The sequence below is a fragment of the Bombina bombina genome, chromosome 8 (genome assembly GCF_027579735.1).
Source record: "Bombina bombina isolate aBomBom1 chromosome 8, aBomBom1.pri, whole genome shotgun sequence".
Lineage (NCBI taxonomy): Eukaryota > Metazoa > Chordata > Amphibia > Anura > Bombinatoridae > Bombina > Bombina bombina.
In genome coordinates this window covers 36,747,158-36,774,579 of record NC_069506.1, presented here as the reverse complement: position 1 = coordinate 36,774,579, position 27,422 = coordinate 36,747,158, and the positions used below count along the sequence as shown (strand labels likewise).

Genomic DNA, 27,422 nt, shown 5'->3' with positions numbered 1-27,422 from the left:
TTAGTTGTCAAGAATACCAAGAGAACAATGCAAATTTGATTATAAAAGTAATTTGGAAAGTTGTTTAAAATTGCATAAGCTATCTAAATCATGAAAGTTTAATTTTAACTAGACTTTCCCTTTAGATTATTTTAATCTGCCACATTTTAGGTGGCAGCGAATGTTTAGGAAGGTCGAGTGACTCTACAACCGATAGGGGCATTTGCACTTTGATAAATCTAGCCCATAGTGAGAGTTGAACAATTTCATTTTTCAATTTATAGTAACAATTTTCAGAACCAAAGTGTGATCTGGAGGAGATACTTGGTATTACTTAAAGGGACATTAAACACTTAATAAATGCTAGATAGAATGATGCATTCAAAGAAAAGATTAGTCTGAGAATAACAAGTAGATGTTTTTTTAAAGTTCCATTGGCTGTTTAAATATTCATTGACAAAATAAGTGTAAAGTGTTAGTGTCTATAAAACAAAGGGAGTTGCCATGTTGTGACTTAGGTTACCTCCTCTGCTGTGGCCAATTAGGGACAGTTATAAAAAGGTCACTAGAGTGTGCAGCCAATGGTTGTGTGGATAGGATATAACCATGTTCTGCACTTCCACTTCTAACAGGAACTGAAAAATCTCACAATTTGAGAATGAAATTACAGGAAAAGGGGACAAAATAAATAATGGAAGTATTTTTTATATATACAATGTATCATTTTATATTACCATCTCAAAGTGTTTGTGTCCCTTTAAAGCTCTGGAAGATGTTTATCATTTTACTTTGACCTCCCTTAGATTCCTATAGATCCATCTAAGGGTGCTTATCAATGCTGTAACATGGAGAATAGGCTCCAAATAAGTCACAACGTTGGGCAAGGGTTATACAGCTCAGACTATTGCAGCCATTCATGTCAGCAGCGTATCTGGGCTGAGGAGGGGAGGCTTTACAATAGTAACCATTGAAGGAACTCGAACAACCGGAACTGAAGCTGTAAAGCCGATGCCACCGGATCGCTTATTAAAGGGCACCAGGCGTCCCACTTCCTTATTCTACCTCTCTCTGTGCTGATTGGACGTGCTAGAGACGGAAGCGGGTCTCTGGCTGGTACTGAGCGGCTTCCGGTGGTGAGACTGCAGCACGATGGCTACTGATTCTTGGGCCCTAGCGGTGGATGAGCAGGAGGCTGCAGCTGAGACGGTAAGCGGGAGGTGTTGTGTCAGGAATGGGGTTTGGGGGGAAAGGGCAAGGAGGCTTTAAATACCCACTGCGCCTGTTCTCTTGTCTCCCAGAGACCCCCATCATTCTTACATCTTATTCGTTTTCTCTGCCCCAACTTTAGTTTTCTCTAGCGGTTCTCAGTCGCACTGTAGTTACCGTTATTCAGTGTTCCACCCTCTTCCCTCAGAATTCTATTTATGTCACCCTTCTCGTTACTTTAGGTAGCCCATGACTCTTATTGGCTCCCACCCTCACTATACTGCAATCAATGGCCTCTTTATAAGGGAAAGCAACTAGAACATTTCTCCCTCAGCTCCTTTTACCTTTTCTGGCCTCTTCTAAACTTTTTTTTTTTTTTTTATTCTCCCCATGGGGACACCAACCCACACTGTCATGAGTCTTACACTTTTCTTAGTGTTTAAAGGGACAGTATACACTAATTTTCATATAACTGCATGTAATAGACACCACTATAAAGAATAAGCTGCACAGATACTGACATAAAAATCCAGTATAAAACTATTTAAAAACTTGCTTAGAAGGTCTGTTGAAAACGTAGCTGGAAAGCCCACTGCAAGTGGGAAATAAGACCCCCCCCCCTTTTGCATATGAAAAGACCCTTTACACAAACAGGAGCAAGCTGGAGAAGGTAGCTGACGGTATTCAAATAAAGCTTTTGGGCTTGGTTAGGAGTCTGAAAATCAGAGCAATGTTATTTAAAAATAAGCAAAACTATACTTTTTTTTTTTTTTTTTTTTTTAAACTGTATGGGCTATATAAATGGATCATCTACAAAACATTTATGCAAAGAACAAATGTATAATGTCCCTTTAAACCTTGTTTGGCCTCTTCTCTGTGCTTATTTTTTTTACGTGGCACTGGTGAAAACATTCTAGCATCCATGGACCACTCCCTTTTCCCATAGCCCCCTTTCTGCACCTCCAATTGTGCTTGTATAGATAATCCACCATATAAGTAATGGCATCTGAGGTTATCATCTAATAAAACAAAAAAGAGTGAGATTATGTTGAAACCGGGATTGATAAAAAATATGGGAAACCTAGAAGCCAGTCTGAAAAGTTAGTAGCCAGAATTGTATGTGGACACATTCAAAATATCAGTGTACTTTTTAAAAAGACACAATCATTTATTTTTTTCCCCATGATTTAGATAGCATGGGATTTTTAATTTTCCTTAAATTATCTAATCTTTTGGTATCTTGTATTAAAAGGCATACCTAAAGTATGCTCAGGAGCAGCAGTGTACTACTGGGGGGGAAATTATAGTCACACTATATCCCTAATAAGGCTACAACTCAAAAAAAAAAAACTTAATCTCCCTAAAGGTTAATACAAAAACAAAGTACATGGAAGAGGTGCAGCGCAAAAAAAATAGCAATTAGGTAATGTACTAGGATATATGGAAAATAGGACCTGATATCTAGGTTTATAATAGTTTAAATATGCGTGTAAAGATGAATACACTAGAATATTGCACTATATAATAACCAAGAGTGGCAAATCCAATAAGAAACAGATATATAATAAATACAAAAATTAGGTTTATTTAGAATAATTCTAAGAAAATAAAAACAATATTTCAAATCCGGATATTATATAACGTTATAAAACATTTATGTAATAAGCGTAAAACAAAATAAGGGACCAAGTGGTAAAATTCTAAAAAAAAAATCTTAAACAAGAGTCAGGAGGGATGCATATATGAAAAAAATGTCCAAGTGCCGTGTTCAGTCCATATAAAATACCCATAGAGATATGGGGGGAAAAAGTAGTTATCTGTACTGATAGTTTATAGTGTTCCCCAAGTTTTATATATACATAAGAGTAGGCCTTTTGAGTAGTGGATACTGTGATCCAGTCTGTGGAATTGTGGTTTTTCTAAATGCCTTATTGTTGGCTACACACATTGTATGTATGCTCTATCTGAAACATTAATACTTTTAACTGTACTGTTCCTTTAAGATTTTACATAGTCATATGTAATCTAGTATCTGCTCATTTTGTACACACCCACCCTGTAACATCACAAATGTCACCTGCGCACATTGAAAACACACACCTATCTTTCGTTCCAGTCTTGGTAGACAACCACACAGCCAGTGCCCTTATTATCCAGCACTCTGCCACTATATACAGTCACACACAGCTCAGGCGACCTTCCTCCTAATTTTATACATTAGCCTCTTTCCTCAATTGATCTTTTGCTTGAGCTCCTGCTGCAACGTGTGTCTGGATCTCCCCATTCTTATGCTCAATATGGAGGAGCTGCACACTGATAAGCACTAACACATCTATCTTTAAATAGAGACTGAGGTAGCCATGCAAGGATAAGAGTTGGAGAGCTGAGGATAGAACAGCATCCCCAAACAGGGAGAAGTTAAAACAGGTCAAGGCAGAGGAGAGACATCATGTAACACCTTTACATACTTCTCTGTGGATGCATACAGTGGTCCTCAGGCTGCTGAATGCTGGGACATGTAGTTCCCAGGTACAGCATAGTGAAGAAACAAAGAATAATCTTGCCCAGGCTGAAACCATTACTTATAATAATTTGACATACAACTGTGGGTGAGGGGGCCCTCTCACATTTCTTGTTTGCAATTAAAGGGACAAAAAAAAATCAAAATGGAAGCATATTTTACAATATACTTCTATAAGCAAAAATGCTTCCAGTAAGTCATCACTATATATTTTTTTTTTTTATTATTATTATTTTTTGGTTAAGAGAGAGCACACAATTTTAACAACTTTCCAATGTGCTGTTATCAAATTTGCTTTATTCTTTTGGTGAAGGTGCAACATTGCACTAATGGGACCTAGCTTAACACATCTGGTGAGCCAGACGGGAGGCGTCTCTTTGGGACTTCAGGTTCTTCCTTTTTTTTTTTTTTTTCGTTCAGTCCCTGTGAAGTCTGCACTTTAATTTTTCTCCAAGCAGGATCCTCTCATCCGGTTCATAGTCTTTTGATGCTTCGACCACTGTATATCCTTGTGTTTCTTCTTTAAAATGTTTTTATTATACAAGAGATGATCAACCAAACAATGAGCCTGCAGTTGTGACTTTGTTTTTTCCCCTCATCCTATCGGAGTTTTACTCATTAAAATAGGTTTAAAGGATATAAAAACCCATAGATTTAAAAAAAAAAAAAAAAAAATCCACAAAGTTTACCATCACTTTAATATTTGGTATAGCTACATTTAGTATCAAGCCCTGCTTAACTAAGCAATTCTCTTGGCAGCAATGCACTACAGCAGTGATGGTGAACCGTAGCACCCCTCCAGATGCTTTTCCCATGATGCTTAGGCACTCAAGTCCAATCGAGCATAATGGGAAATGTAGTTCTGAAACATCTGGAGTGCCATGGTTTGCCATCACTGCACTACAGGAAGCTAGCTGAACACACTGGGTAAAACCAATGACTAAGCACATATCTGCAGCTAGCCCCTTGCTTTTCAGCAAGGAATACTAGAAGAACAAAGTAATGTAGTTAGTATTAGTGGAAAATCTTATAAAAATTATTTTTTTGCATAATGAACTGAGACTATTCTTTCTTAACAAGACGTTAATGTTCATTTTTGGGTTAAAGCTTAACAAGTTACAGCTGAAAGATGACAAGCCTGAAGCACCAGCGCCCAAGCCTGAAGCGCCCAAGCCTGAAGCACCCAATCCTGACGCACCCAAGCCAGAGAGCAATGGTGAGTCTCTTCCCTGGCCGCTGTGTTAATGTCAGAATAACCAGATGTGTAGCGGCCACTCATACGTCGCTTGCTCTCCCCACGCTTACATAGGTTTAGTTCTAATCTGATTGGCTTACTCCATTCCAGCCGATATAATAAAACCTTACTAATTCCTTTAGGTACAGAGACTCCTGATAATGGCAACGGTGCAGAAAAGACAGAGAATGGGGAAGAAAAGACAGAAGAGGATGATAAGGGTAAGCACTCCTGTACATTTACAGATGGTTAGAGAAGTTGCACAAACATTATTCAAACTTTGCTACTTAAAGGGACATGAAACCCAACTATATATATATATATATATATATATATATATATATATATATATATATATATATATATATATATATATATATATATATTCAGAAAGAGCATGCAATCTTAAACAACTTTCCAATTTGCTTCATTCATATATTGTGTATATATACATAACAATCTTACAAATGACGTTGGAAACAAATGGGCTTTAAATCTTAAAATGTATGGCTTTATAGTCTGTGCAGCACAGCTAATTGAATCTTATGTTAAAATGTGACTAAGCTTGTATGTATTGTCATAATGCTTTTCTTGTTCAATAAAGTTTTTATATAAAAATTATTTTATATGCATCATTTTACAGGGTACGCTTTTTTTTACATAAGGGCAAGTGGGGTCTTAATGCTCTTTAATACACCCAAACTACGCACGGAGACATTTTTAATTTCTTATAAACCCACAAATGCTATGCCATTTGCAGCCCTCCAAGGCAAGTAAGGTGTTAAAGGGACAGTCTAGTATAAATTAAACTCTAAATTTTTTTTTTCATTTTAATCAACTTTCCCATTTTACTTTTATCATCAAATTTGCTTTTTTCTCTTGTTATTCTTAGTTTAAACTAAAAAAAGGTAGGCTCATATGCTAATTTTTAAGCCTTTGAGGGCTGCCTCTTATCACATGCTTTTTAAAATCTCTTTTCAACACAGAGACAAAGTACACGTGGGCCATATAGATAACACTGTTCAGGCACAGGGGGTTATTTAAGATTTAGCACAAAACAATGCTACATTTAAGACAATAGATAATAAACAGTCACAGTCATGTGATCAGGGGGCTGGAAGAAGGTTCCTAGATACAAGGTAATCACAGAGGTAAAAAGTATATTAATATAACTGTGTTGGTTGTGCAAAACTGGGGAATGGGTAATAAAGGCATTATCTATCTTTTAAAACAATAACAATTCTATGGTAGACTGTCCCTTTAAAGGGACATGTGAGTCAGAATTTAACTCCCCTGCTCAGAGTGAGCATGCAATAAACTTTTACATTTACTTCCGTTATCAAATATACTATGTTCCATTGGTATACTTTGAAAAGCATATCTAGGTAAGTACCTGAGCAGCAATACACTACTGGGAGCTAGCTGCTGATTGGTTTCTACACAATCCTCTTGTCAATAGCTCACTTGTGTTCAGCCAGCTCTTCGTATTTAAACGAATCTTATTAGTGAAAAGTAGTAAGCACTCCGGGAATCCTCCTCTCGCTTCTGTGTGTCTTCTGACGTGCTTCACGTTGCGCTATATACGTCACTTCCGCTGCCCGGTCCTGCAATCATCAAGGAGTTCCTCCGGGAACTTGAAACAGTCACACTTAGTCCGGTGCTGAAGGTAACAGGTAGGGGAGCCTCACCCATGCCTTCCAAGTGTAATCGATCCAACGACGTAGAGTTACCAGCACTCAGAAGTATGAAGTAACACACACCGAGTCCATGTGTGTAAAACCAAGAAGTGTTCTTTATTTCTTAGATCAATCAATAAAAACAGTAACCAAGATCAGATCATCATCTGATCTTTGTTACTGATTTTATTGATTGATCTAAGAAATAAAGAAACTGGGAACTCTATGTTGTTGGATCTTAGTTCCAGAGCAGTAATGCACGTATTTTTATTTTAAAGGAACAGTCTACTCCATATTTATTTTTTTAAAAAGATCTTTTATTTTCTGTTCCAGTTTTGCATAACCAGCAGTTATATTAATACACATTTTACCTCTGATTACTGTCTATCTCTGCAGACTGCCCCCTTTTATTTTTTGGGGGGCAGACTTTTTAGCCAATCGGTGCGACTCATAAATAACTCCAGGGAGTGAGCACAATGGTTTCTATACAGCGCACACATGAACTAGCGCTTTCTAGCTGTGAAACTGTCAAATTGCACTGAGATAAGAGGCGGCCTTCAAGGGCTTAGAAATTATGAGCCTATTTAGGTTTATCTTTTCTCAAAGAATACCATGAGAACAAAGCAATTTTGATGATAGAAGTAAATTGGAAAGTTTTTTTTTTTTTAAGACTAGCCTTTTAACCCCTTTTGTAGGGTTTAAACACACACAGAATTTTATTATTGTACTATTGTTTGCAAAAAACACATTTAAAGGGACAGTCTACTTGAGAATGTTTAACCCCTTTGCTACCAGGAATTTCAGAGAAAAACTTATCCAAAGTACCGGAGAATCTTTATAATTTCTGCTATCACCTAACAGAAAAAAATATTTACACACAACTACTGCAGTCATAAGATAAAAGCTTCTCTTGGGATCCCCTTTGTTCAAAATTGCTGGCATTTAATGGGGTTAATCAATTGGCTTGTAGAGTTATTTATTATTTTTATACTTTATTAAGCGCCAACATAGAGTTAATTTTTGATGCAGAGTAGAGATCACCTCCCACTCCCTGATGACTTTTGGTCTTGTTTTAGAACACTACAGCCTGTGTGATTTTTGCCCTGACAATCTCCTAAAACTCTTCTAGTTATAAAATCACGTGAACTAGTAGTTAATCACATTAGCAAGTGGATACTATGCTGAACTATTGCTGTGCACATTAGCAGTAAGTAGAAATTAAATGGGTAGTGTTCATCTAGAAACAACCGCCAATAATTGTCCTGATGGCAGGTGAGTGACATTTTAGATTTACGTAGGCATTAGACTTAAATCCTGTATATGAAACAACTAAACACAGAAGAAATTTGGTACAAATAAAATCTTTTAAAGCAGGTTAAGTAGACATTGGAGTAGGCAGGCAATGTAAGTGCAACCAATCCCTTGATTTAAAAGGAACATTTATTTTGTGATTTAAAATAAAACTTTTTTTTTTTTTAAACACCCTTTCATTTTGCGCCATTATCTTGGTATCCTTTGGAAGGAGCAGCTATGCACTACAGGAAGTTAGCTGAACACATATGGTAAAACAATGGTGAGGCATTAATATGTAGTCAGTGCCACCAATCAGCAGTTGGCTCCCAGTAGTGCTGTGCCTAGGCGTACCTAGATATGCTTTTCAAAAAGGGATATTATTATCGGTTATTTGTAGAACGCCAACAGATTCCGCAGCGCTATAAACAAAGGGGGAGTACAACAAAACAATTATAGGGTAGAGGGCCCTGCCAAGAGTTGCACTGTTGTAGTCAGCTCTTAAGAAGGTGATCTACAAACAGCTGGACTCTTAGGCTTACATGCTAAGGGGGTTCAGGGGATTGCAGTGGAGGAGAGGAACTGGTATAAAGAAAGGTTAGCGTAGGTTGTATGCGTTCCTGAACAGTAGAGTCTTTAAGGAGCACTTGAAGCTTTTAAAACTAGAAGAGAGTCTTGTGGAGCGAGGCAGAGAGTTCCACAAGATGGGAGCCAGTCTGGAGAAGTCCTGTAAACAGGAGTGTGATGAGGTAACAAGAGAGGAGGAGGTCATGAGCAGAGCGAAGGGGACGGGAGGGAGAGTATCTGGAGACAAGGTCTGAGATGTAGGGGGGAGCAGTGCAGTTGAGGGCTTTGTAGGCAAGAGGAAGCCAGTGAAGGGAATGGCAGAGAGGCGCAGCAGATGAAGAGCGACGTGTAAGGAAGATGAGTCTGGCAGAGGCATTCATTATGGATTTTAAAGGAGCTAGGCGGCAGGTGGGGCGACCAGAGAGGACAAAGTTGCAGTAATCAAGGCGGGAAAGAATGAGAGAGTGGATTAAAATCTTAGTTGTGTCTTGTGTAAGGAAGTGTCTAATTTTAGAGATGTTTTTAAGGTGGAAGCGGCAGGCTGTAGCCAAGGACTGAATGTGAGGAGTGAAGGAAAGATCTGAGTCAAATGTGACCCCGAGACATCGGGCATGCGGGGTAGGGGTAATGATGGAGTTGTCGACAGTTATAGAGATATTGGGGGTGGAGATTTTGGAAGAAGGGGGGGGAAATGAGGAGTTCAGTTTTGGAGAGATTTAGCTTGAGGTAGTGAGAGGACATCCAGGAAGAGATGTGAGAAAGACAGTTAGTGATACGGGTTAGCAAGGAAGGAGATAGTTCTGGTGCAGAGAAGTAGATTTGGGTGTCATCGGCATACAAATGATATTGGAAACCGTGGGACTTAATAAGGGAACCTAGTGATGACGTATAGATTGAGAAGAGAAGGGGGCCGAGGACAGAGCCTTGCAGTACAAGAGAACAAAGCAAATAGATGTAAATAAGAAAGTTGTTTTAAAATCGCATGCTTGTATCCGAACCATGTAAGAAAACAATTTGGGTTTCATTCATGCTTTGTGTTTTTTTTGTGTTTTTTTTTTTATTGCAATTTAAACTTTAGGACAGGGCTTGACAAACCCGGGAGCTACTTTCTCCTACAATTTTACCTCCTGGCTACTAACTTTTTGGGTTATTCATATATTTAAATACAAATATCACTGTCTGGCTCCTAAATATTCAACAGATTTGTTAACCCCCTGCTTTAGGAGCCAGGCAAAGAGTGTTTGGCATTGGTCAATCCTTCTTTTGGTGGGAGGGTGTTTTGTTAATCTTTTGTAGATTAAATGATTTGTCGTGTGGTGTGTGGGTTTTTTTTTTTTTGGTTTTACATGTCTGATCATTTAACTTTGTATTGCTCTCTCCACAGAGGACAAAGCTGCGCAGTCTCTACTTAACAAGCTTATTCGAAATAACTTGGTTAACACCACCAATCAAGTTGAAGTGCTTCAACGCGATCCAAACTCCCCTCTGTATTCTGTGAAATCTTTTGAGGAGCTGAGATTGTAAGACGTAATTCTTTGTTCTATTGATATGGTTGGTTCTGCAGCTATTGGGTTTATAGCCATGCTGCAAGCCTAGGTGAAAAAAAATACTTGCTGTTCTCTCCAAATCCACTTAACTTCTACAATCTCTGCAGTCCGTTGCTTCTTACCGCCTAAGGGCAGGAATGCTGTCTGTCAAGCTGCTTAATGTAACCCTTTCCTAACTGCACATCACCCCCTGCTCTGAATGCCAAGACCTAATTACATTTCTGGAAAAAATCCCCCTGTCTGTCTCCACGGCAACTGCATCCACGGAGCTGAAGTCTCTTCTGCGGAAGAGTTTATTGGGAAACATTTAACATTTGAGATTGCTGATGTTATGATTACAGGAAATCGCACTAGCACTTGGGCGTTTTCATTAGACATGTATAGCAAAGAAGATAAAACCTTATCTTGCATAGAGATCAAGATTTTTGTTATAACTATGCAGAATATATACTAAATCTGTTTGTGGTCCACTTCTTTATATGTGTATGACACTCAACTCCAAAATTGTAATTGTTTAATAGCTAATGCCTTTTCTGCCCATTCCCCCAGCTTAGAGCAACCAACTCTTATATTAAAGGAACACTAAACCCAAATTTTTCTTTTTTTCTTTTTATTTAAAAAGCAGGAATGTGATGCATAGGAGCTGGCAGAACCTGGGTTATGCTTGCTTATTGGTGGGTAAATGTAAGCCTCCAATAAGCAAGCACTATCCATGGTGCTAAACCTAAAATTGGCTGGCTGCTAAGATTTACATTCCTGCTTTGAAAATAAAGATGGTAAGAGAGAAAAAATTGATAATGAGTAAATTAGAAATTTGGTTAAAATTGCATGCTCTATCTGAATCATGGAAGAAAAAATTTGGGTTCAGTGTCCCTTTAATAGACTCCTATAACCCTTTTTAAACTCTAACTCTGCCTGTTTCTAGGCCGCCTCTAAGCTTTTCACAGCCAGACAGTGCTAGTTCATGTGTGATATATTATGTGTTGGTTATGCACAATTGGGGAATGGGTAATAAAGTAATTATCTTTTTAAACAATACAACATATAGTATGAGCTCTCTTACAAGTTTGCAGGATATGTATATTATAATTGAAGGGACATTAAACACTGTAAATATATTTTTCTGCAGTCTTGCAGCTAACATTTAAAGGACCAGTCAACACAGTAGATTTGCATAATCAACAATTGCAAGATAACAAGACAATGCAATAGCACTTAGTCTGAACTTCAAATGAGTAGTAGATTTTTTTTTTTTTTTTCTGACAATTTTAAGTTGTCTTTTTCCACTCCCCCTATACCATGTGACAGCCATCAGCCAATCACAAATGCATACAGTACCATGTGACAGCCATCAGCCAATCACAAATGCATACACACTTATTCTTGCACATGCTCAGTAGGAGCTGGTGACTCAAAAAGTTTAGATATAAAAAAATGTGCACATTTAGGCCGCGTTCGGGCAGCGCTCAGGAGCTAGTGGAAGCGCTTCACTCCCAGCGATGACGTGGCGCTAGGTGACGTCACAAGCAAGGGAGCTTCGAAAAAACGTTTGCATGCGCAAAGGGATCTGCTGCACAATAATGGACTGCGCATGCGAACGTTTTTACTAAGCTCCCTTGTATTGTTGCTGGGCTGCCAGTGCCTGCCGAGAATGAGTTCCCCAGTCTCTTCGCAAACAACGGAACTCTGACCCACCTCCATTCAGCTGCTCTCAGCTCAGCCCCTGTAGCTTATCCTGCACTGAATAGAGGTGGGTCAGAGTTGCGATGTTTGCGAAGAGAGACTGGGGAAATCATTCTGGCTCTGGGCTGGGATCAAAATCGGCAATTCCCAGAACCTCTCCCACGCATCTCTAACCCGCCCGATCGTGAAATACACATAAAATAAAAAGGAAATACACATAATTACACAATGCTTGAACGTCATATATATGATTTTTTGTGAGCTCTAGATAATGTAGCCCATTTCTTTTCACTTCATACGCTACATATGAAGTGAAAAGAAATGGGCTACATTCTCTAGAGCACACGAAAAATCATATTATATATGTATAAATAACATGGCAGCCTCCACAGCAACACGTGTGTGGAGGCTGCCATGTTTCCAAGCATGCGGGTGTAGAGCGAAATACCAACACTAAAACCGTGATAAATTTTACTATAAGCATTTTTGCCGCTCCATGTATATGCAAATGTTTCTGTTCAAAGATGTAATTCATCTGTCACTGGTTTTCAAACCTCTCCTCGGGCCTCCCCAACAGACCAGGTTTTCTAGGTTACCTTGTATGAGAGCAGGTAAAAAATAACCATGTTAATCAGCTGACTTTCTCCTGTGCTCTAGTTCAGATATAATCAAAATGTGGCCTGTTGGGGAGGCCTGAGGGCAGGTTTGAAAACCAGTGATCTATGTGCATTTAAATCTTGACCAGAATGTCCCTTTAAATTGAAGCTAATATAGCTGTATCCGTTGTGTACCTCTTGCTGATAAGGAAATTTCTGTTAGTGGAGAGGGAGTTCATGGCTTTGCAAATATGATGTGAAAAAGTTGTTAAAGGGACAGTCAATACCAGAATTTTTGTTTAAAGATAGATAATCCCTTTTATTACCCATTCCAGTTTTGCATAACAAACAGTTATAATATACTTTTTACCTTGTATCTAAGCCTCTGTAGACTGCCCCTTATTTCAGTAACTTTGACAGACTTGCATTTTAGCCAATCAGTGCTCACTCCTCAGTAAGTTAACGTGCGTGAGCTCAATGTTATCTATGTGAAACACATGAACTAATGCCCTCTAGTGGTGAAAAACTGTCAATGCTTTCATCTTAGAGGCAGCCTTCAATGTCTAAAAAAAATAGCATATGAACCTCCTAGGTTAGCTTTCAACTAAGAATACCAAGAGAACAAAGCAAAATTGGTGATAAATGTAAATTGAAAAGTTCTTTAAAATGACATGCCCTATTTGAATCATGAGAGGTTTGTGGGGGGTTTTTTGGTCTTGACTCTCCCTTTAAACTGAAATCTTTCTCAGTAAACTAATACCATAATACCCTCCTGAAGTTGCATCTTAGATGAAACCATATTGATCCTTTCAGTTTTGTAGGAGAGTGACTTTCTTCTATATTCCAAGCACTTGCTGATCTCTACACAATTGTTTGTATTCTCTATGCAACCGCTGACATTTTCCTGTATTTCTAGGAAAAAGGAGCTTCTACAAGGAGTCTATGCTATGGGATTTAATCGTCCATCTAAAATCCAAGAGAATGCTCTTCCCATGATGCTTGCTGAGCCGTACGTATTAATCACTCTGCATGTGGGATTAAAGTTCTAATTCTATGCATGAATTGTCACCGATTGAGGGGAAATTAGATTACAGCTGTTACTAAGGGAGCCCTACAGTGGGGGACTTGTGTAGATCTGTCATTTACTAAGGCAATTTGTCAGCAGTGCTTCATACATTAGCTTCTTTGTGCAGGTTGGTAACCTAACATGCTGAGCACTGCCAGAGACAGGTCGACTTTTATGTGAACCTGCGTATATGTTGCTTAGCAACCGTCACAGATGTCTATTTCTTGTTATATTTTTGCCAAACTAAAACTTTTTTTTTTTTTTAAGGCCTCAGAATCTCATTGCACAGTCCCAGTCTGGGACAGGTAAAACGGCTGCCTTTGTTCTTGCAATGCTCAGTCGTGTAGATCCTGCAAACAAATACCCACAGGTGAAGACAAATAATCCTTTACTTTGTATAGCATTAGATTTTTTTATTTTATTTTTAAACAATATTTATTTTTCTCCCCCACAGTGCTTGTGCCTTTCCCCTACCTATGAGTTGGCCTTACAAACTGGGAAGGTAATCGAGCAAATGGGGAAGTACCATCCTGACATCAATCTGGCGTATGCAGTACGGGGAAACAAATGTAAGATCTTTCTCCTGTTATGAATTTAGAATGATTATTGTTGGTATTAAGTGTTTGTTTGTTGTGTTTTTTAATAGGAGCATGACTAATTCTAAGTTTTTGCAGTTGTGGCTTGTAGCTATACCCACAATCGATTACCGAATGAGTTTAAAGGGACAGTCTACTCCAGAATTGTTGTTTAAAATGATAGATAACCCCTTTTATTACCCATTCCCCAGTTTTGCATAAGTTATATTAATACACTTTTACCTCTGTGATTACTTTGTATCTAAGACTCTGCAGACTGCCCCCTTCAGTGCTTTTGACACTTGCATTTTAGCCAATCAGTGCTGACTCATAAGTAACTCCACGGCAGTGAGTATGTTATCTATGGCACATTAACTAGCACTGTCTAGCTGAACTGTCAAAACGAACTGAGATAAGAGGCAGCCTTCAAGGGCTTAGAAATTGGCATACAAGCCTCTTGGTAATCTGAATCGCGAAAGTTTGAAGGGATACTAAACCCAAATGTGTGGGGTTTTTTTTCTTTTTCTTTTTTTTTTCTTTAATAATTCAGATAGAGCATGCAACTTTCTAATTTACTCCTATTATCAATTTTTCTTTGTTCTTTACCTATCTTTATTTAAAAAGCAGGAATGTAAAGCTCAGGAACCAGCCCATTTTTAGTTCAGAACCTGGGTTACACTTATTGGTTGGCTAAATGTAGCCACCAATAAGCAAGCGCTATCCCGGTTGCTGAACCTAAAATGGACTGGTTTCTAAGCTTTACACTCCTGCTTTTAAAAAAAATAATGAATGAGTAAATTAGAAACTTGCTTAAATTTTTAAAATTGCATGCTCTATCTGAATCATGAAAGAAAAACAATTGGATTTAGTATCCCTTTAATTTTTTTACTAGACTGTCCCTTTTTTAAGTCGCCTTCATTTCGTTAATTTATTTCACATCAACAGCTGACTTTTTCACACCTAACTTCGAATTAAGATAACCCCCAGAGATTCAATGTATTGTACGTGAAATCTGTTTTTAAAAATTACTTTGCATGCCCTTAATGGGATTTTTTTTTTTTTTTTCACTCCATGGTTCACATAAAATGCAGTGTGCTTGGGTAGTAAATATAGGCTATTAGACGTCATAACTTTGTATTTCTCCGTTTGTGTGAATGGTAAGTATAGCCAAAAACTGCTTTTGTGAAATAAAAAGGAATTAAGCATAGTGGTAATTTGGCCAGACATTTTTCTAATGTTTGAATATAGTGTATATAGGTATTTTCAGCTAATGTGCAGGCAACATATGTTTATTTCTCTAGTATGAGTGGTACCCTGTGCTCCTGTTTTACATCTGCAGTGCTAACTTGAAACAATTGGTTTTATTTTGTCAATTTGCCCCAACATAGTTTGCTTCTAGTTTTATATATTTTATGTTGGGATTGGCTGCGTAAGTGTCGGTTCTTAAATCTCCTTGTTATATTTGGTCTCCAGTTGAACGTGGGCATAAGATTTCTGAGCAGATTGTCATTGGTACACCAGGCACTGTCCTGGACTGGTGCACAAAACTAAGATTTATTGATCCCAAGAAAATGAAGGTCTTTGTTCTTGATGAAGCGGATGTAATGATTGCAACTCAGGGACATCAAGATCAGAGCATCAGGATTCAGAGGTGAGGCATGATGATTTAAAAGGGCATAACACCTTGTAATTGCAAGAACGTAATGTTGTCCTGCATAAACACATCAGCCATGGTTGCTGCAACTCCCTTTTTCATAGGCTACTCTCCACACAATATACTTCATTTTCAGAAGCCAGTGTGTACTTCTTACTGTAATTTTATACTGCAATTTTGTTTGCAGGGTTAAGCTTGTTCCCACTATTATTTGGAATACATTTAAAAAATTTATTGTAGAGAAAAATTTTTTTTACTGGCTTGTAAAGATTATGTGGAATTGTGATTAAAGTGATTGTAAAGCTGAGCATTTAAATGCTAAGATTTACCATCACTAAAAATAAAGTGTTTTCTCCTCCTAAACCAATAGCCGTTCTAGGATGTCGGGTGGCATGCACGGCTATTAAGTTTAAAATTCCACACTATTCAAAACACTTTTCTGCAGAGCTAAATAAGGGGACATAGTGTGTTAAAATAAATATCATATAAAACCATTACTTGCACATAGACCTAAGGGCCCTTCTCCCAACCAGAGCTTACAATGTAAATGCTGCTGATGTACGTCAAGTTAAATAGTTCCTAATGATTACAGGATGTTGCCACGTGACTGTCAGATGCTTCTGTTCTCTGCCACGTTTGAGGATTCAGTATGGAAATTTGCTCAGAAAGTTGTGCCAGAGCCCAACATCATCAAACTAAAACGGGAAGAGGAGACCCTTGACACAATTAAACAGTACTATGTGCTTTGTAACAACCGGGAAGAAAAGTTTGAAGCTCTCTGCAATATTTATGGTGCTATAACCATTGCACAAGCCATGATCTTCTGCCATGTAAGTGGCTGAGCTGCTATATGGAGAGGCAATGAATGTCTAGATTGCTGTTCGTGTGTATAGTTGGCAGTTGATCTTGCAGCATCAGTTTTTGGATAACTATTGTCAAAGGATAGGGCTTAAAGGGATAGTCTAGTCCAAAATTAAACTCATGATTCAGATAGAGCAGGCAAATTTCTAATTTACTATTTTTCTTATTTCGTTTTTTGTATTTTTTTTTATTTTAATGTAAGTTTAGGAGCCGGACAATTTTTGGTTCAGCATATGGGTAGCGCTTGCTGATAGGTGGCAAGATTTAGACAGCAATCAGAAAGCGCTACCCAGGTGCTGAACTAAAAATGAGCTGTCCCCTATGCTTACATTCTTGCTTTTTCAAATAAAGATAAGAGAACTTAAAAAAATGATAGGATTAAATTAGCGCAGGCAATTTTAAGCATCTTTCTATCTGAACCATGAGTTTAATTTTGTCTAGAATATTCCTTTAATGCAAACAATACAATAGACTAGTGCATTATCCTTGGTGGTCAACCATGTATGTTATGTAGTGTTGGCTATTGAAGGCTTTTCTGCAATGAATTTGCCGTCTTGCCCTTTAGTGTATCAGGCCATGTTTGTTTTAATTTATATTTAACCATATAAAATTCCGTTGTGTATCGCTTTTTAGAACATAATTCTAGGTTTGTTTAGTTTTAAATACGCATAACATACCGGACAAAATTAATTGGTTTGTGTGCAGGTGTTGTGTTTTTTACATGTTGCTTCTAGTATGCCAAGCTCTCAGCCATTATGTTGATTTTGCTTAAAGGGACACTGTACCCAAAAATTTTCTTTCGTGATTCAGATTGAGCATGAAATTTTAAGCAACTTTCTAATTTACTCCTATTATCAAAAGCTTAGATGCCCTTTTCAAATAATGATAGCAAGTGAATGAAGAAAAATTGATAATAGGAGTAAATTAGTTGCTTAAAATTGCATGCTCTTTCTGAATTACAAAAGAGAAAATTTGGGTACAGTGTCCCTTTAAGAGCAGGTGATGGAAGCTGCCGTAAAGGGATAGTATACCCAAATTATTTATTTATTTTTTATTTCACGATTCAGAGCATGCAACTTTCTAATTTTACTCCTATTTATCCATTTTCATTTTTGTTCTCTTGTATCTTTATTTTAAAAAGTAGCAGGAATGTAAGGAGCGGACTTTTTTTTTTTTTTTTTAATTTAGCACCCTGGCTAGAGCTTGCTGATTGGTGGCACACATTTAGCCTCCAATAAGCAAGTGCAACCCAGGTTCTGAACTAAAAATGGGCCAAGAGAAGGAAGAAACATTGATAATGAGTATATTAGAAAGTTGCTTAAAATTGCATGCGTTATCTGAATCATGAAAGTTTAATTTTAAGTAGACTATCCCTTAAATTCCAGAATTTTTTTTTTCTGTAAAACTGCCAATTTTAAGCTCAACCTGCCAACTATTAAACTCTTTCTAGACTTTTGTTTTTATCTTTTAACTTTCTGAAATTTTGGATCCGTTGTAGGACAAATTTTATTCTATTTTTTTAAGACTCGTAAAACTGCATCTTGGCTAGCAGGTGAACTGTCAAAAGAAGGACACCAAGTTGCTCTCCTAAGTGGAGAGATGATGGTTGAACAGAGAGCAGCTGTGATTGACCGCTTTAGAGAGGCAAAAGAGAAGGTGCTGGTAACGACTAACGTGTGCGCCAGAGGTAAACTTTATTTCTTTTTACTTGTGGCTTGCATGCAAATCTGAGGTGTGCGTGCACACAGCTTGCCTGCATGTACTAGGAGTTGTGGAAAGCTTTTATAACCGAGCATATGCTAGTTTCCTTAAACTATATTCTTAATGTAATTTTACTTTGTGCCATTTTCACCTCCGTGTACCATGTGGAGAACACTAAAAAGTATAAATGTATTATCCAGTTGTCAGTACATTATGGCCAAGATTTACAGGCAAGTGCAATAGATAATGTGGGCACATTTAGTTTGTGCCATGCACGCACCACTATATTGATTAAAATGTTTGAGGGGGGGAGCGGTTTAATGTATTTGATGCATGCCCTATATTTTGATGGCAATTTAAAAAAGGGAGGTAGTGCACTATTGTGTGCTATTGGAAATACTTAACCAATGATTAAAGGGACACTGAACCCAAAAAAAAATTATTTCGTGATTCAGATAGAGCATGCAATTTTAAGCAACTTTCTAATGTACTCCTATTATTAAATGTTCTTTATTCTCTTGGTATCTTTATTTGAAATGCAAGAATGTAAGTTTAGATGCCAGCCCATTTTTGGTGAACAACCAAGGTTGTCCTTGCTGATTGGTGGATACATTCATCCACCAATCAAAAACTATCCAGAGTTCTGTCCCAAGAAAAAAGCTTAGATGCCTTTTTCATATAAAGATGGCAAGAGAACGAACAAACATTAATAGGAGTAAATTAGAAAGTTGCTTAAAATGAGATGCTCTATCTGAATCAAGAAAGAAAAAATTTGTGTTAAGTGTCCCTTCAAGATTTGTGGTGTTCAAAATCTATTCTAGGGGAAATTCAGCACTCTAACATAAATAGCATAGCACATAAAATACTTCCACTCTGTGTCCTCCTATCTTAACATGAGTGCAAAAAATGCAAACGGTATTGGCACAAAATACCTTTCTTTCATGTAATTAACAAGAGTCCATGAGCTAGTAACGTATGGGATATACATTCCTACCAGGAGGGGCAAAGTTTCCCAAACCTTAAAATGCCTATAAATACACCCCTCACCACACCCACAAATCAGTTTTACAAACTTTGCCTCCAAGGGAGGTGGTGAAGTAAGTTTGTGCTAGATTCTACGTTGATATGCGCTCCGCAGCAAGTTGGAGCCCGGTTTTCCTCTCAGCGTGCAGTGAATGTCAGAGGGATGTGAGGAGAGTATTGCCTATTGAATGCAGTGATCTCCTTCTACGGGGTCTATTTCATAGGTTCTCTGTTATCGGTCGTAGAGATTCATCTCTTACCTCCCTTTTCAGATCGACGATATACTCTTATATTTACCATTTCCTCTACTGATTCTCGTTTCAGTACTGGTTTGGCTTTCTACAAACATGTAGATGAGTGTCCTGGGGTAAGTAAGTCTTATTTTCTGTGACACTCTAAGCTATGGTTGGGCACTTTATTTATAAAGTTCTAAATATATGTATTCAAACATTTATTTGCCTTGACTCAGAATGTTCAACTTTCCTTATTTCCAGACAGTCAGTTTCATATTTGGGATTATGCATTGAATTTATCATATTTTTCTTACCTCAAAAATTTGACTTTTTTCCCTGTGGGCTGTTAGGCTCGCGGGGGCTGAAAATGCTTCATTTTATTGCGTCATTCTAGCGCGGACTTTTTTGGCGCAAAAAATTCTTTTCCGTTTCCGGCGTCATACGTGTCGCCGGAAGTTGCGTCATTTTTTGACGTTATTTTGCGCCAAAAATGTCGGCGTTCCGGATGTGGCGTCATTTTTGGCGCCAAAAGCATTTAGGCGCCAAATAATGTGGGCGTCTTATTTGGCGCTAAAAAATATGGGCGTCGCTTTTGTCTCCACATTATTTCAGTCTCATTTTTCATTTGCTTCTGGTTGCTAGAAGCTTGATGTTTGGCTTTTTTCCCATTCCTGAAACTGTCTTATAAGGAATTTGATCTATTTTGCTTTATATGTTGTTTTTTCTCTTACATATTGCAAGATGTCTCACGTTGCATCTGAGCCAGAAGATACTACAGGAAAACCACTGCCTGCTGGATCTACCAAAGCTAAGTGTATCTGCTGTAAACTTTTGGTAGCTATTCCTCCAGCTGTTGTTTGTAATAATTGTCATGACAAACTTGTTAAAGCAGATAATATTTCCTTTAGTGATGTACCATTGCCTGTTGCAGTTCCCTCAACATCTAAGGTGCAGAATGTTCCTGATAACATAAGAGATTTTGTTTCTGAATCCATAAAGAAGGCTTTGTCTGTTATTTCTCCTTCTAGTAAACGTAAAAAGTCTTTTAAATCTTCTCTCTCTACAGATGAATTTTTAAATGAACACCATCATTCTGATTCTTTGGACTCTTCTGGTTCAGAGGATTCTATCTCAGAGATTGATGCTGATAAATCTTCATATTTATTTAAGATGGAATTTATTCGCTCTTTACTTAAAGAAGTACTAATTGCTTTGGAAATAGAGGATTCTAGTCCTCTTGATACTAATTCTATACGTTTGGATAAGGTTTTTAAAGCTCCTGCGGTTATTCCAGAAGTCTTTCCTGTTCCTAATGCTATTTCTGCAGTAATTTCCAAGGAATGGGATAAATTGGGTAATTCATTTACTCCTTCTAAACGTTTTAAGCAATTATATCCTGTTCCGCCTGACAGGTTAGAATTTTGGGACAAAATCCCTAAAGTTGATGGGGCTATTTCTACCCTTGCTAAACGTACTACCATTCCTACGTCAGATGGTACCTCGTTTAAGGATCCTTTAGATAGAAAAATTGAATCTTTTCTAAGAAAAGCTTATCTATGTTCAGGTAATCTTCTTAGACCTGCTATATCATTGGCTGATGTTGCTGCAGCTTCAACTTTTTGGTTGGAAACTCTAGCGCAACAAGTAACAAATCGTGATTCTCATGATATTATTATTCTTCTCCAGCATGCTAATAATTTCATCTGTGATGCCATTTTTGATATTATTAGAGTTGATGTTAGGTTTATGTCTCTGGCTATCTTAGCCAGAAGAGCTTTATGGCTTAAGACCTGGAATGCTGATATGGCTTCTAAATCAACTCTACTTTCCATTTCTTTCCAGGGAAACAAATTATTTGGTTCTCAGTTGGATTCTATTATTTCAACTGTTACTGGTGGGAAAGGAACTTTTTTACCACAGGATAAAAAGTCTAAAGGTAAAAACAGGGCTAACAATCGTTTTCGTTCCTTTCGTTTCAACAAAGAACAAAAGCCTGATCCTTCGTCCTCAGGAGCAGTTTCAGTTTGGAAACCATCTCCAGTCTGGAATAAATCCAAGCCTGCTAGAAAGGCGAAACCTGCTTCTAAGTTCACATGAAGGTACGGCCCTCATTCCAGTTCAGCTGGTAGGGGGCAGGTTACGTTTTTTCAAAGAAATTTGGATCAATTCTGTTCACAATCTTTGGATTCAGAACATTGTTTCAGAAGGGTACAGAATTGGTTTCAAGATGAGACCTCCTGCAAAGAGATTTTTTCTTTCCCGTGTCCCAGTAAATCCAGTGAAAGCTCAAGCATTTCTGAATTGTGTTTCAGATCTAGAGTTGGCTGGAGTAATTATACCAGTTCCAGTTCCGGAACAGGGGATGGGGTTTTATTCAAATCTCTTCATTGTACCAAAGAAGGAGAATTCCTTCAGACCAGTTCTGGATCTAAAATTATTGAATCGTTATGTAAGGATACCAACGTTCAAGATGGTAACTGTAAGGACTATATTGCCTTTTGTTCAGCAAGGGAATTATATGTCCACAATAGATTTACAGGATGCATATCTGCATATTCCGATTCATCCAGATCATTATCAGTTCCTGAGATTCTCTTTTCTAGACAAGCATTACCAATTTGTGGCTCTACCGTTTGGCCTTGCTACAGCTCCAAGAATTTTCACAAAGATTCTCGGTGCCCTTCTGTCTGTAATCAGAGAACAGGGTATTGTGGTATTTCCTTATTTGGACGATATCTTGGTACTTGCTCAGTCTTTACATTTAGCAGAGTCTCATACGAATCGACTTGTGTTGTTTCTTCAAGATCATGGTTGGAGGATCAATTTACCAAAAAGTTCTTTGATTCCTCAAACAAGGGTAACCTTTTTGGGTTTCCAGATAGATTCAGTGTCCATGACTCGGTCTTTAACAGACAAGAGACGTCTAAAATTGATTACAGCTTGTCGAAACCTTCAGTCTCAATCATTCCCTTCGGTAGCCTTATGCATGGAAATTCTAGGTCTTATGACTGCTGCATCGGACGCGATCCCCTTTGCTCGTTTTCACATGCGACCTCTTCAGCTCTGTATGCTGAACCAATGGTGCAGGGATTACACGAAGATATATCAATTAATATCTTTAAAACCGATTGTTCGACACTCTCTAACGTGGTGGACAGATCACCTTCGTTTAATTCAGGGGGCTTCTTTTGTTCTTCCGACCTGGACTGTAATTTCAACAGATGCAAGTCTCACAGGTTGGGGAGCTGTGTGGGGATCTCTGACGGCACAAGGAGTTAGGGAATCTCAGGAGGTGAGATTACCGATCAATATCTTGGAACTCCGTGCAGTTTTCAGAGCTCTTCAGTTTTGGCCTCTTCTGAAGAGAGAATCGTTCATTTGTTTTCAGACAGACAATGTCACAACTGTGGCATACATCAATCATCAAGGAGGGACTCACAGTCCTCTGGCTATGAAAGAAGTATCTTGAATTTTGGTTTGGGCGGAATCCAGCTCCTGTCTAATCTCTGCGGTTCATATCCCAGGTGTAGACAATTGGGAAGCGGATTATCTCAGTCGCCAAACGTTGCATCCGGGCGAATGGTCTCTTCACCCAGAGGTATTTCTTCAGATTGTTCAAATGTGGGGGCTCCCAGAGATAGATCTGATGGCCTCTCATCTAAACAAGAAACTTCCCAGGTATCTGTCCAGATCCCGGGATCCTCAGGCGGAGGCAGTGGATGCATTATCACTTCCTTGGAAGTATCATCCTGCCTATATCTTTCCGCCTCTAGTTCTTCTTCCAAGAGTAATCTCCAAGATTCTGAGGGAATGCTCGTTTGTTCTGCTAATAGCTCCGGCATGGCCTCACAGGTTTTGGTATGCGGATCTTGTCCGGATGGCATCTTGCCAACCATGGACTCTTCCGTTAAGACCAGACCTTCTGTCACAAGGTCCTTTTTTCCATCCGGATCTGAAATCCTTAAATTTAAAGGTATGGAGATTGAACGCTTGATTCTTGGTCAAAGAGGTTTCTCTGACTCCGTGATTAATACTATGTTACAGGCTCGTAAATCTGTATCTCGAGAGATATATTATAGAGTCTGGAAGACTTATATTTCTTGGTGTCTTTCTCATCATTTTTCTTGGCATTCTTTTAGAATACCGAGAATTTTACAGTTTCTTCAGGATGGTTTAGATAAGGGTTTGTCCGCAAGTTCTTTGAAAGGACAAATCTCCGCTCTTTCTGTTCTTTTTCACAGAAAGATTGCTATTCTTCCTGATATTCATTGTTTTGTACAAGCTTTGGTTCGTATAAAACCTGTCATTAAGTCAATTTCTCCTCCTTGGAGTTTGAATTTGGTTCTGGGAGCTCTTCAAGCTCCTCCGTTTGAACCTATGCATTCATTGGTCATTAAATTACTTTCTTGGAAAGTTTTGTTCCTTTTGGCCATCTCTTCTGCTAGAAGAGTTTCTGAATTATCTGCTCTTTCTTGTGAGTCTCCTTTTCTGATTTTTCATCAGGATAAGGCGGTGTTGCGAACTTCTTTTGAATTTTTACCTAAAGTTGTGAATTCCAACAACATTAGTAGAGAAATTGTGGTTCCTTCATTATGTCCTAATCCTAAGAATTCTAAGGAGAAATCGTTGCATTCTTTGGATGTTGTTAGAGCTTTGAAATATTATGTTGAAGCTACGAAATCTTTCCGTAAGACTTCTAGTCTATTTGTTATCTTTTCCGGTTCTAGGAAAGGCCAGAAAGCTTCTGCCATTTCTTTGGCATCTTGGTTGAAATCTTTAATTCATCTTGCCTATGTTGAGTCGGGTAAAATTCCGCCTCAGAGAATTACAGCTCATTCTACTAGGTCAGTATCTACTTCCTGGGCGTTTAGGAATGAAGCTTCGGTTGACCAGATCTGCAAAGCAGCAACTTGGTCCTCTTTGCATACTTTTACTAAATTCTACCATTTTGATGTATTTTCTTCTTCTGAAGCAGTTTTTGGTAGAAAAGTTCTTCAGGCAGCGGTTTCAGTTTGAATCTTCTGCTTATGTTTTTTGTTAAACTTTATTTTGGGTGTGGATTATTTTCAGCAGGAATTGGCTGTCTTTATTTTATCCCTCCCTCTCTAGTGACTCTTGTGTGGAAAGATCCACATCTTGGGTAGTCATTATCCCATACGTCACTAGCTCATGGACTCTTGTTAATTACATGAAAGAAAACATAATTTATGTAAGAACTTACCTGATAAATTCATTTCTTTCATATTAACAAGAGTCCATGAGGCCCACCCTTTTTTGTGGTGGTTATGATTTTTTTGTATAAAGCACAATTATTCCAATTCCTTATTTTATATGCTTCGCACTTTTTTTCTTATCACCCCACTTCTTGGCTATTCGTTAAACTGATTTGTGGGTGTGGTGAGGGGTGTATTTATAGGCATTTTAAGGTTTGGGAAACTTTGCCCCTCCTGGTAGGAATGTATATCCCATACGTCACTAGCTCATGGACTCTTGTTAATATGAAAGAAATGAATTTATCAGGTAAGTTCTTACATAAATTATGTTTTTGCGTTTTTGTGCTCCACTTATCTAAGCCTATGGTATTGGGTTTTTTTATTTAAAAAAAAAAAAATCTGCATTGCAATAAATTGTCTGTCTTCCCCCATACTACAGGTATTGATGTAGAACAAGTATCTGTCGTTATAAACTTTGACCTTCCAGTGGACAAAGATGGTAGCCCAGATAATGAGACTTATTTGCATCGTATTGGCCGCACAGGACGTTTTGGCAAGAGAGGCCTGGCAATCAATATGGTGGACAGCAAACACAGCATGAATATTCTGACCAGGATCCAGCAGCACTTTAGTATGACTTTTTTTTTTTTTTTCTTATCTGTTTCTGCTTACTAAATGTACAAGTGTGTGTGGCATAACGCCTGTCTGAGCAGCTTGTGCTGAATTTTATTTGTTTTCCCCCACAGATAAAAAAATAGAGAAGTTGGACACACATGACATGGATGAAATTGAGAAAATTGCAAACTGAATTACCAATTAGCCCTTCTTCTGCACCAAGATCTCCTTAGAAGTGGTGTTTTGCAACTGAGCAACCACGAGAACGTAGCTCACCTCCATACTTTTGCGTGAGCTCCCAATGGAGGAGTCTGTATGATATTCTTGGGTTTTTGTTTTTTAGCCTAGCCTTAATAAGAGAAGTCTTTTTAAATTTAAACTTTACCTTGTGAAGTCTCTTTTGAAGGTGAAACGTTAACCCTTTTTCTGCAAAGTGGGTTGACAACACTTAAAAATATCCTGCAGCATGGTTTTTTTGTTTCTCTTAAATGGCTAGAAAATATTACCGTGCCACCAAAGCCATTCCTCACATGGCTTATATAGATTTTTATACAAATTTCTACAGCAGTGACACTAATGTAAAAAAATACAGCGTTCTAGTGTCGTTACCACCCCCTTTTTTTTGTCCCCAAGTGGTGAGTCAGTTCTGCCACTATACAAACTTGTTATTGATAGACCTAACAGACTTATTGTGACCAAATTTTTATATTGTGCACCAAGTCTTTTAATCTAACTAAGTTTTGGCAGAATGCTTGTGGGCTTTTTTTTTTTTTTGCAGTCTTTTCAAAGCCTAAATCCTCCTAGATCTATAAATATACTAAGTATAATTATTATTGTCATGAGGTGATTTCATTAAGGACTTTTACTGCCTCACTAGATTGTGCCGCCTCTAAACACTAAACTGCTGCTGTGTTTTTTAAGGAGGTACATACAATGGATTTTATTATTGCAAGCAAGAGATTTGTTGCAGGTGTCAGTAATCCATCTCTCCATTTGTCTTGATCTTACGGGTGAGAAACCTGATTAAAGATTGCTGCCCTACATTTTGATATTCTATCTGCAGTTCATACATAAATTGAAAATCTCTTGCAATAATATATATATTTTTTATTTTATTTTTTACATTTAGGTTTAAATATTCTGCTTCTGTCCTGAAGCATAGCTCCTTTTACCAAGTAAAAAATAAGAGCATTAAATTATGGCGTACCTAAAAATTTTAGGAAACTTTGGGTGATTTTAATTAGTGTAGAAAAATTTAACAAAAGTACAGATACAAACAGGACGGATGTCCTCTACTGTGAAGGAGGGATGGATTCCTGCTACGCTTGTGCTTTTTCTTATTTGCTTAAGTTTCAATAAAGAATTTAATGTAACTGCTATTGGTCTCGTTTGCTTAAATTATTAAACTATAATTAGAAACATGAAGCCTTCACAATCGACTCACTTTGACTGTCCATCACACGTGGGATTTTATAAATATGGATGTGCACTCAGTGACCGCTGCACACTTAACATACATCACAAGAGTTAATATAGTATGTTGCACCATTAAATATAGAATAAATTTTTATTGCATTGGAATAGGAAGAAAAAAACAGATTCAACATTTTGCATGCTAAATGTCTGTATCCTATAACACTGTTTTGCTTCCTATCATGTATATATTCTATATATCACAAGAAGCCTGTGGTTAAGTGCCCCTACATAAATGGAAACTTATTGTGTGTGTATGTATGCATATATATATATTTTTTTTTTGTTATTTGCCTTGTAAGACCAAATTTTTGATTTAATAAAAATTTGGTTTTTAGGTTCTCCACAAAAGAACCCTCACTCAACTGGCATCGTTAAAGATAAAACATTTTAAAATGTGGGTTTTTTTTTTTTAAAGGGACCCTCAATCAAAATTAAACTTTCATTATTCAGATAGAGCATGCAATTTTTAAATAACTTTCTAATTTACTTCATTAACAAAATGTGCAGTCTTTTTATATTTAAACTTTTTGAGTCACCAGCTCCTACTGAGCATGTGCAAGAATAAGTGTGTATGCATTTGTGATTGGCTGATTGCTGTCACATGGTACAGGGGGAGTGGAAAAAGACAACTTAAAATTTTCCGAAAAAAAATCTAATTTAAAGTTCAGACTAAGTGCTACTGCATTGTCTTATCTTGCACACCCAG

The 27,422-nt window shown here is 37.7% G+C and overlaps 1 protein-coding gene across 1 annotated transcript; it reads left to right on the top strand.

Annotated features, from left to right (window-relative positions):
• The first annotated feature begins 1,055 nt into the window (after positions 1–1,055).
• LOC128638379 (ATP-dependent RNA helicase DDX19A) lies at positions 1,056–25,619 on the top strand. Its single transcript, XM_053690309.1, has 12 exons — positions 1,056–1,185; positions 4,814–4,922; positions 5,084–5,161; positions 9,858–9,993; positions 13,216–13,308; positions 13,633–13,735; positions 13,820–13,934; positions 15,414–15,591; positions 16,187–16,424; positions 17,980–18,142; positions 25,065–25,256; positions 25,372–25,619. The coding sequence occupies exons 1-12, from the start codon at positions 1,129–1,131 to the stop codon at positions 25,431–25,433; spliced, it is 1,524 nt and encodes a 507-aa protein (XP_053546284.1). The 5' UTR covers positions 1,056–1,128; the 3' UTR covers positions 25,434–25,619.
• The last annotated feature ends 1,803 nt before the right edge of the window (positions 25,620–27,422 follow it).